Consider the following 12266-nt stretch of genomic DNA (forward strand, 5'->3'; position numbering starts at 1 on the left):
TTTTGTGACTATTAGGAAATTATGTTTGTATTTTTACGAACTTCACACGAATACTTCTTTTTAGAAGAGAAAATATTTATCCTTTTTAAAGATAAGAATGAAATTTTATATATAATACAATACAATAGTATCTATTAAATTAGATTGCATTTTAAAATACCATATTCATCTTTTTTTTTTGAAACACCCAACCAAAATTTTCATTTCATGTTTTCATCCATCTATACTAGACCTATGTAACAGAAAAAAAGTTATTGGTTGGGAAAATCTCCCAAATATCCTTGCAGTAACCTACTCTCACTTACTGCGCTCAACATTGATATGCTCAATAGAAAGATTCTTTTTGACACATGTTATTATAATATTAGTCGGTCAAACTTTAGCCACCTTTAGCCACTTAATTCCATGCTAACATAGAACTCATCTTTTAAATTATATTTGAGACGAAATTCTATTGTGTTGATTAAGTCATAAATTAAACAAGGCTTAGTTCAATTATGAACCATTCTTCTAATAAAAAGTATAGATATATACCTATTGATTTTGTGAGTGTGTTAATCCTCTTATTAACAAGAGACAACTTAAAATTTGCAGCAACGCTGTGTCCTTGAATCAAATCAAGAGAATAATCAGCAAAATTCAAGCAAATGCCCACAAGGTCCTCATCAATATACACAATAATGCGCCTAAAAGTAATTCCAACATTATAAAAATGATCAAAATTTATCAATGGGCACATACACAATAATATAATAATATAGTGTTTTTATATAACATTGAAATGGGTATTCATAATTATTTTGAGAGTACCATGTGTAGCAACCAACAATAAAATATTTCACCTCAGTCTCCAACTTGGAGAAATTGTTGATGGTCCATGTGAATTTCTCAAACTTCTCATTCATGGTTTCATGATTCAACATTTCCACAGCCCTCCAATAATGGTTACAGAATAACTGAAAATATTTTTATAAAGTGGTAGTAGGTAAGTGAAATCTTCGGGACTTTGATTTTTATAAAATGTCAACATACACTTGGACATTTTATTTTTATAAGAAGGGTTTAACTAATATACGTCTTTAGTGCACCCGATAAAATTACCAATTAAAAATATTTTTATAAAAAATAATACAAAATTTAAAATTTCAATATAATTACTGTGTATTTATTAAAATAAAGTATCTAAAATTTTCTATTACTAGCAACCTTAATTTATACAAGATTAGCTAGACCCTTATAAGAATAAGAAATTAGGAAATTAATGTTATTTATTAACAGAGCACGAAGGAAAAACGTACAAGTTGAAATAAAGGCAAAGTGCAAGAAAACAAAAAGTAGATGGATATTGAAATTCATATTCATATTCAGAGGAAAATGTTAACAATAATAATGATGGTATAAAATTAAACGAGTCTGAGAGGTTCATTTTCGAGTTATGATGGTACATTGGTATCGATGTCTAATTTAATTCGTAACACAGCAATCACTCTCTTTTTTTGTTGAGCATGCATTGAAAAATGTTAACTGTAATAATGTTAGAGTTGTACCCCGTACGTCTATTTGAATTATGTTTACTAGACATGAAATACAACCGGAGAGGTGGAAATGAGTTCGATAATGTATATCCAAAAAAAATTAAATTATGATAAAATTAACTAGATTTAGAAATGTATTTTCAAAAGATTTTAAATATTGAATTTTGATATGATTTTTATAAATATAATTAAAAATACAATATTTTTTTTAAAAATTTGATAATTTTCCTCTATTTTTTTTGTAATTTTCTTTTGTAAATAAATGAAATTAAAAAATGAGAAGTTTAGAGATCAAATTTTACATGAATTTTCTAAAATTATTCAAAATATTTATACAAAAATTTGATTGAAATGTACAAATCATATTTCAAATAGAAAATTTTTTTACCTATAAAAATGTAATCTTTTATATTTTTGTCATCTGTAATTTTTTAAAAATATTTTGTCCACGAATTTTTTAGAATCATTTTAATAATTTACTCAAAAACGTAACTAAACAAAGACATTTATATTTACTGTTTACTAATATCAAATATCAATATATGATAATGACATAATCTCTTGTCCTTGTTATTATTAATAATTTGAAAATTATTGTATCTTTTAATTTTTATAATTATTTAAATAATATTAGAAAATTTTTTTTTTTACCAAAGATAAAAAAATTCAAACACCCGATTTTTTAGATGAATATGAAAAGATTATGCCATTTTAGCTATAATTCATTGGCAATATTAAAAAATTATTGGTTGATAAAAAAAATATTATTGTATAATTATAAAATTATTTTTTAAAATAGTCAAATAAAACAGTTTTATTTGTTGCTATAAACAGGGATGATCCAAAAATTTTAATATGGAGAAACTGAATTTTAAATAATTTTATTCTTTCCATAAAGATAATTAACATATAGTTATTAGAGTTAATTTTTAAAAAAATTTATCAATATATATATATATAATTTTTTTCATAATTTTATTTTTAATATGATAATTACACAAAAAAATATAATAATATCAATAATACATTATAAAATTTAAAAATACCAATAATTTATAGCGTGTTTAGTTAAAGATTATTACATATTTTATTAATTAAAATTAATTCTTTTAAAAATTTTAAAAAATTTGAAAATAAATTATAAATTATTAATTATTAATTATTTAAAAGACATCGTACTCTTATAAAATACAATATATAAGATATCTTTATAAAATTTTTTCTTTTAACAATGTAAATTTTGAAGAAAAATGAACATTTTTTACAAAAAATAATATCTAAAGTATATCATGTGATTACCAAAATATAACTACGTAAGTCAATATTAATATAATAATATAAATATTAAATATATTAATATAAAAAAATAAATAATTTTTTTAAAAATAAATATAGAGATTACTATATAAAAACAAATTTGAAAGATATAAAGACTTGAAGGTATGATATTAAATTAGTTAAATAAAAAATATTAGTGAATTAATCAATTAAGACATAAATCCATCACATAGTAAAAAATAATACATATAAATCTATTAAATTATATTTTTTTTTTATTTTTTAAACACATATCTCATATATAATAAGTATAGTATCTTAAAATTTGGGAGGGGAACCGAGGTTACTACTTGTCCCCCTCTAGGTCCATCCCGGATTATAAATACATAATAAAAAATTAAATTCCAACAGTAACACTATAAAAATTATTATCTAAAACTATCTAATAAGATAATTTTAAAGTGTAACAAATTTTGACAATAATTTTTATGTGTATTATAAATTAAGTATTTTTAAGAAAGGGTTCTTATATGTATTTTTTTATAATTATTTATACAATATTAAAAAATTATTGCTTAAAAATAAATCATTATAATAGTCATAAAATTATTATTTAAAATAGTAAAAGAAAATAATTTTATTTTGTTGTTATAAATAATAAAAAATTAAATTTTAACAATAGCACTATAAAAAAATTATTGTCTAAAATCATCTAATAAAAGAATGATTTTAACGCATTACAAATTTTGATATTGTTAAAGATCATATTTATTGGAGTGAACATTTCACGGTCAGGATCCACGTTCTCCTTCAACTGTTTTACCGTATATATTTTAACATTATTTTTCAACAAATCAAATCCAAAAGATTCAAGTTCTTTCAACAATTTGAATATATAAAATACATATTTTATAAATAATTACGATAGAATAAAATTTGATAAGAGATATTAAATAAAATTTTAAATAAAATTATTGAGATTGATTTAAAAAAATTGAATGTACATAAAATCTTACGATAGGAATTATTTTATTCATTTTCACAGATAGCGCAAATTGTTCTTGTGTAGATGAACTTTTGAGGTATATATATCTCGGCTTAGAGGAAATTAAATTTGTCTCTTTATTTCCAAAAAATGTATACACAAATAGCGCGAATTGTTCTTTTGTAGATGAACTTTTGAGATATATATATATATCTCGACTTAGAGGAAATTAAATTTGTCTCTTTATCTCCAAAAAATGTATACTTTGGCAAAAAAAACACGAAGGGTGGGTACCTGCAAAAGACATTCCAACGCTCAAGTCAGTAATTGTTTAAGCAAAGATGGAGCTAGATGAAATATTATAAGGGAAAAAAATATTTACATAATAAAATAAGACCAAAATAAGATTTTAATAGAGATTAAATTGAAATTTACATATAATTTACATGTAAAAATTAAAATTAGGGGTCATTGCCCCTTTGTCACTATGTGGTTCTGCCACTGTGTTTAAGAGGTATAAAGATTCTATTATTATAGAATGTTAAACTTGAAATAGAACATATCATGTATGTATGTGTTTTGAGATGTAGATCAGAAATTGGTATTTTTTATAGACATGTTGATGTTATAACCTTTGGTCATTAAATTAAAATAATAGTTATTAAGATCATTCGTTATAAACTTAGAATGAAAATAAATAGAGTCGAGTTATAACTCATAATATATAATAAATAATAGTTATTAAAATCTTCCGTTAAAAACTTAAAATAAAAATAAATGGAGTCGAGTTATTATAACTCATAATATATAATAAAAACCGAACTTTGATGAATTAATATTTATTATAGTAAACATTGCCTGTCAGGATCCATGTTCTCCTTCAATTTTTCCACCCCATAAATTTTAACACTATTTTTCAACCAAGTTAGATCATCAAATCCAAAATATTCAAATTCCTTTCACAAATTCTGAATTATGATCATGAATTTGTTCAACAATGAAAGAGAAAGGAGAATCATTATGAGTTTATTAATATTTTTAAAATACAAACTCATATTCAAGGGATTAATTAATAACTAATAAGTCTTTCAAGTTTTTCTTTCATAACCTTTTATGATCAAGTGAAGTTCATATGTTATCTATTAAGAGTCTCATTTGAATCTCGGTTGTAACATATAGAAAAATTATATGCTCAAATAAAAATATATATTAAAAATAAATAAATATAGAAAAGTTTAAACACTCAACAAGATTAGTTTAACTGAATGACAACAATATGATATGACAAATTATCATATTAATTTAAAAAAAAAAATTACAAAAAAAACCAAATTAGAAAAAAGAGAGAGAAGAGAGAGGCATATATATGTAAAAGATCAGAGAAGGAGTAAATATTCATGTAGGATCCAAATAACTGATTTCACACTAAAGTAATTAATCACTTAGATACAAAATTAATAGCCAAGATTTTTAATTAAAGACATTCTACACAAAAGTGAAACCAACCTAGCTATGTAGGTCTTCAATATCCCAACACATCATTTAAGTCCCTTTCTTCAAAACCTTCTTCAGCTTTAACCAATTCTTCTCTTGCCACTTTAAGATCAACTTCAAGAGCTGCCACATTCTCCTTCATTTTTTTCACATGCATAGTTCTCTCCTTATGATTCCTCATGCCCAAAGCACACTTAACATGAGGCTCCAACCAAGCCAAATCATCAAATCCGAAAGCAATGACTTCTTTCCATAAAACTTGAAGTTCCTTGCAACCTTCATCATTCATATCCTTCACCTTCTTAGTCTTAAGAAAATGTAACACTCTTCCCAATGCAATGAATCCCCACTTGGTGAACATAGAACTATGATTTTTGTTCCTATGACATTCAATGACTGATGGATGCTTATGACAAGCTTCCTCTGCCAATTGAACAAAACCCTTTTCGTTTGTGTTCTCAAAATCTTCATAAACATGAAAACATGGTTTTGAGGAATCATCAATAATAGTGTTACTAGTTCCATCATCTAACTGGTTATGATGATGTGGTGATTCCTTTACGAAAAATTCGGCAACAACGATCAAATTATCATTAAAAGTAAGTTCTAGTGGATTCAAAGACGTCCTCCAACTGAAAACACAACTTCCACGATGAGTATCTTCAGTGAATCTTACTTGTCCATCTTGCATAGTAAAAAGAAAAATTTGACTAAATTAAAAATTGAGAGCTAATAGTAAAAGAATCTTAAATCTTAATCTTCATGCTTATTTAATTTTATTTTATTTTATTCAATTTCAAATTATATTTGAAACGAAATTCTATTGTGTTGATTAATTCAGAAAACTTAAACATAAAAAACATAGATACCTATTGCTATTGATTTTACGAGTGTGTCAACCCTCTGATTAACAAATGAGAACTTGAAATTTGTAGTGATGCTGTGTCCTTGAATCCAATCAACAACATCCAAGATAAAATCCATAAGGCGGTTTTCATCTATAGCCACAGAAATGCTCCTAAAAATAATTTCAAAATTATAAAAAAATTGTCAAAATATATCAATGGACACATACAAATAATATAATGTTTTTATATAACTTTGAAATGGGTATTCATAACTATTTTGAGTGTACCATGTATAGCCACCAAAAACAAACTGGTACTTATCAAATTCCACCAGCACGGAGAAATTATTGTTGATGGTCCATGTGAATTTCTCAAACTTCTCACTCATTGTTTGATGATTTTCCATAATTCTTACAAAATAACTGAAATATTATCATACAAGAGTAGTAGGTAAGTGAAATCTTAGCGACTTTGATTTTCATATAATAATTCTTACATTTTATATTTTTGAAAATAAGAAATTAGGAAACTAAAGTTATATATTACCAGATCAGAGTATGGAGGAATTACGTACCAGGTTGAAATAAAGGCAAAGTGCAAGGGCATAGAGAAAGAAAAAGGATATTGACGAAGTTCAAATTCATACTTATATGGTGAGTTCTACGGTAGTATGGAATTAAGTGGTTAAAGTTGGCTAAAGTTTGACCGACTAATATTATAATAACATGTGGTAAAGAGAATCTTTTTATTGAGCAGATCAATGTTGAGTACAGTAAATGAGAGTAGGTTACTGCAAGGATATTTGGGAGATTTTCCCAACCAATAACTATTTTTCTGTTACATAGTCATAGTATAGATGGATGAAAACATGAAATGAAAATTTTGATTGGGTGTTTAAAAAAAATGAATATGGTATTTTAAAATGCAATCTCATTTAATAGATACTATTGTATTGTATTATATATAAAATTTCATTCTTATCTTTAAAAAGGATAAATATTTTTTCTTCTAGAAAAAAATATTCGTGTGAAGTTTGTAAAAATATAAACATACTTTCCTAATAGTCACAAAAAAAACCTTTCTAATAAATCTTTGTTCAGGAATAAATTTGTTTAAGTCACTTATGATTTATGTTAATTTTTTTAATAAGTAATTTGCTCTCTTGGTTTATTATAAAATTGAAAAATCTTTTGAAATATGAAATTTAACCGTATTAAATTATTTCATTAAGGATTAATTTGAAATAGATTGAAATGACTTTGTACTATTAATTCAATTCAATTTCAATAAGATTAAATATTTATTTGGGTAAATTTTTAAAATAATTTTTTTTAAAGATTTTTTAAAATAATTTGATATTTGAATATTTTATATAAAAATAATTTTTTATTTATCAATTATGTTTAAGTACAAGAATATAAAGTACTTATTTATGTATTTAATATGTTAAAAGTATTTTTTTAAGTAAACATATTTTTTACTGAAAATAAAGAGAGTCAAACTTATAACTTTTTACAATTTTTTAGATAAACATGAAGACACTTAAGACATTTGAACTATAGTTTTTTGGCAAAAAAATATATATTATGATAAAAAAAAATGTAAATCTTAATAATGAGAAACGCTTAGATTCAATTGAAAATTTATTCAAGTGCCATTGTTGACATAACAGATATGCAATTAGGCAATTAGGGGTGTGTGAATTATTAAAACAAGTTTAAAATACGCCAACTTTACTAACAATTTATATTTCTATTGATTCATAAAAATAAAATAAAAAATAACAAAAACTATTAACTCATTATTCGTAATTTTATTTCATCAATGTTAGAAATTTTTCACTAAATGATTCCGTTATATATTTTATATTTTATTTTACGACGGACAATTTATTATATAATAAAATTATAAATAAAAAATAATTTAAATACATTCATAACGATAATTAATTAATTATATATTTATTTAATAAAGAAGAAAATATCCTTTGTAAGCTATATAATTGCATTTACAAATATGATTTAATAGTGAAAACAATGACATACATTTCTAATTAATTTCTAAGATAAATGATATCTCTTTTTTTATAATGTCCTATTCATCTTAGTTTATATTACATTTTTAAAAATTATATTTATTTATTTTCTAATATTTTTAGATATCTAACTATTTTTCTATTTCATATTTGGTCCGTCCAAATTAAGGTTGATATAACAAAAACATATTTTTGGCCAGAAAAATCCCTAAATATCCTTGTAATAATTTACTTATTAGTTATTGTACTTGTGCTGCAACATTACAAATAGAAAAATTTTTCTTTCACATGTCATTACGAGATTGGCCGGTTAAATTTAGCCATCCTTAATTACAGAATTCCATGCCATCACAAAAGTCACCTACTTTTATATATATATATAACGGAGGACGAAATCACAGGAATCCAAAGATTCATTCTTGAGTTATAATGGTACGTTGGAGTCGATGTCTAATCTAATTGATTGCACAGTAATCACTCTTTATTTTTAGGTTGAACATGCATTGAAAAATAAAAATAAAAACTCAAATCAAACATGCCTTATTTTTTAAGAATCACAAGCATAAACGACTGAGTACCAGAATTAAATATTTTGTATTATTATTAGTTTTATGAATTTGATTGTTATTATTACATAATTTGAATTTAGTATATGATTTTGCAGAGGGTACATATGAAATTGGCAGTGGAAAACATGATGGCTCTTGTTTGGCATCGTTTATAACTTTAACTGAGTTTCATGATCCTAACAAAGAATTTCTTGTGAACGATATATGTACTATCGAGGCTGAAGTTTGTGTTGAGAATGATGGTCATCGATATCCTAATGATAATCACATAATGCTTTTGGTTACAAAGAAATAACAACAACAACTTAGTGGATTTCAAAAGTTTATGAAAAGTACGAAAAAATTTTGTTTAACTATTGGAGGAAGCGTGTTCTAAACATCGTGAACTTGTCAGAGGAGTGAAAAAGAGGAATTGGAGTGAAAATTTTATTGAAAGATGGTTTACGGCTTTGGGAAGAGTTCTACATTTTTTAAAGAGTAATAAAGAAGTAAAGGACATGGATGATGATACTTATGAGGAGCTTCAGGATTTGTGGGAGCAACTTAATTCTTTTGAATTTAATGATTTGACTTTGTTGAAAAATGTTGTTAAAAAATATATGATGGAAAAAATGAAGAAAAATGCACGTATCCTGTTATTGCTTTTTACGACTATAATATTTTCTAATCTACTGGTTTAATTTAAGTGTGATTAAATTGTGATGGTAGCGTCTTTTCCAATTCAGTACAGCTGGTTTTGGTTGTCTTGCGCAATCATAAAAGAAACTGGGTGGTCTTTTCCAATTCAGTATAGCTGGTTTTGGTTGTCTTGCACTATCATGAAAAAAACCGAGTGGTTGGAAGTGCTGGAATGGTCTCGGAAACAAGTGTAACGTGATTTAACTTAGGCTCTTTGTTTCTTTTTTTTTTTTCAGCACAAAAAAAAAATTAAGTGTGATTAGTATGTTTGGCTTAAATGTTTTGGACTTCATTAATATGTTTGACTTTATTTAAATGTTATGGTTATTTCGTATTTAGAATAACTAATGATGTGATGTTAGTTTAATAGATCTCTAATAAATTTATATTGATATACATTAAATTAATTTATTTATATTTTTATGTGTTTGTTAAAGAAAAAGAAAGAAAAAACTAAATAAAGTAAAAAGAAGATAAAAAAAAATAAAAACTCACCCTGTCTTGGAAACTGCTGCTCGCATGATTTTTAAGGTTCTTTTAATACTTTTATTTATTATTTATTTATTTAAAATGATCAGAACCATTTATATTATCAATGGCTTAGATTGCGATACTTTTCTCTTTAAAGTAAATGAACAACTTCAAAGAAGCCAAATCCTATGAAAATTTAGTAGTTCTTATGCTATCGTGGCTGAAGCTTGTGTTGAGAATGATGGCCATCAACATCATACTAATGATAATTGCATAATTCCTTTGATTACAAGAACTAACAACAACAATTTAGTGGATTTCAAGGGTTTATGCAAAGTAAGAAAATATTTTGTTCTAACTATTGGCCTAGAGGAAGCGTATTCTAAGCATCTTAAACTTATTGAAGGAGTAAAAAGAAGAAATTGAAGTGAAAAATTTACTGAAAAGTCATTCATGACTTTAGGAAGAGTTTTTCATTTTCTAAAGAGTCATAAAGATGTAAAGGACATTAATGATGATGCTGTTAAGGAACTTCATAATTTGTGGGAGGAATTTGAATTTTTGAATTTGATGATCTGACTTGGTTGAAAAATAATGTTAAAATCTATACGATAAAAAGGTTGAAGGAGAACGTGGATCTTGATCGATAAAATGTTAACTCCATAAATATGAGCTTTAATAATGTCAAAATTTGTAATGCTTTAAAATCGTTTTTTTATTAGATGATTTTAGACAATAATTTTTTATAGTGTTACTGTTAAAGTTTAATTTTTTATTATTTATAGAAATAAAATAAAACTGTTCTCTTTGATTAATTTAAAGAACGATTTTATAATTGTTACAATTATTTGTTTTTAAACAATGATTTTTTAATGTTGTTTAAATAATTATACAAAAGATACACATAAAAATCATTTCCTAAAAATACTTAATTTATAGTACATATAAAAAATGTTGTCAAAATATGCTATACTTTAAAACCATTTTATTAAATAGTCTTAGACAACAGTTTTTATAATATTATTATTGAAGTTCAATTTTTTATTACATTACAACAACAAATAAAACTGTTTTTTTACTATTTTAAAAAATAATTTTATAATCATTATAACAATTTTTTTATCAAGCAATAATTTTTTAATATTATTTAAATAATTATACAAATAAAAAGATACAATGATTTTTAATTCGTTGTCCAAATTAATAACAAAGCTATAACGGCATAAAACTGTTATCTATGGAATTATAATTTTAAGCTGTTCTTTGAAATTGTTATAAAAATTAAAAACCGTTGCCTATAACAATAATAAAAACAGCAAATTATATCATTATGATATATTGATATTTGATGTTAGTAAACCGTAAATGCAAATAGTCAATGAGTTATAATTCAAATAATATAGCCTCTTCATACTTACCTAAGAGATCGCAGGTTCGATTCTCTTTATCTTTGGTAAAAAAAATAGTAAATACAGATATCTTTGTTTAGTTTACATTTCGGGATAAATTATTAAAATAGTACTATTTTGTGGACAAAATATTTAAAAAAAATTATAAATAACAAACAATTTTTTTAAAAATTTTAAAGTGACAAAAAGATACAAAATTACATTTTTATAAGTAAAATAATTTTCTATTTGAAATATAATTTGTACATTTAAATCAAATTTTTGTATAAATATTTTGAATAATTTTAGAAAATTCATGCAAAATTTGATCTCTAAACTTCTCATTTTTTTAAATTTCGGTTATTTAAAAAAATTATAAAAAAAAGACTAGAGTAAAATTATCAAATTTTAAAATAAAAATATTTTATTTTTAACTATATTTATAAAAATTATATCAAAATTCAATATTTAAAATCTTTTTGAAAATACATTTCTAAATCTAGTTAATTTTATCATATATATTTTTAAATTTTTTTAGATATATATTATCCAATTTATTTCTACCTCTCCTTTTTTGTATTTCATGTCAATTTAAATATACTCTTAACATTTTCCAATACATGTTCAACCTAAAAATATAGTGATTACTGTGCAACCAATTAGATTAGACATCGACCCCAACGTATCATCATAACTCAAGAATGAATCTTTGGATTCTCCGTCCTCCGTTATTTACATATAAAAGTATGAATTTGAACATCGTCAATATCCTTCTTCTTTCTCTGTGCCCTTGCACTTTGCCTTTATTTCAACCTGGTACGTAATTCCTCCATACTCTGATATGATAATATATAACTTTAGTTTCCTAATTTCTTATTTTCTAAGATATAAAATGTAAGAATTATTATATGAAAAATCAAAGTCGCCAGGATTTCACTTACCTACTACTGTTGTATGATAATATTTCAGTTATTTTGTAAGAATT

The 12266-nt window shown here is 24.0% G+C and overlaps 1 protein-coding gene across 1 annotated transcript; it reads right to left on the reverse strand.

Annotated features, from left to right (window-relative positions):
• Positions 1-5320: 5320 nt before the first annotated feature.
• LOC130963582 (uncharacterized) lies at positions 5321-6546 on the reverse strand. The gene is made up of 3 exons (XM_057889684.1): positions 6428-6546; positions 6162-6310; positions 5321-5976 (listed from the first exon to the last, which is right to left on the reverse strand). Exons 1-3 carry the CDS (start codon positions 6544-6546, stop codon positions 5321-5323), a joined length of 924 nt encoding a protein of 307 aa, XP_057745667.1.
• Between the last annotated feature and the right edge of the window lie 5720 nt (positions 6547-12266).

Source organism: Arachis stenosperma, chromosome 2, assembly GCF_014773155.1.
Source record: "Arachis stenosperma cultivar V10309 chromosome 2, arast.V10309.gnm1.PFL2, whole genome shotgun sequence".
In the NCBI taxonomy this organism is placed as follows: domain Eukaryota; kingdom Viridiplantae; phylum Streptophyta; class Magnoliopsida; order Fabales; family Fabaceae; genus Arachis; species Arachis stenosperma.

Coding starts and splice junctions, on each gene's coding strand:
- LOC130963582 (XM_057889684.1), bottom strand. CDS start 6,546: ATGGAAAATCATCAAACAATGAGTGAGAAGTTTGAGAAATTCACATGG. Junction 6,311..6,427: donor GTTTTTGGTGGCTATACATG/GTACACTCAAAA, acceptor AATTATTTTTAG/GAGCATTTCTGTGGCTATAG. Junction 5,977..6,161: donor CGTAAAATCAATAGCAATAG/GTATCTATGTTT, acceptor TTACTATGCAAG/ATGGACAAGTAAGATTCACT.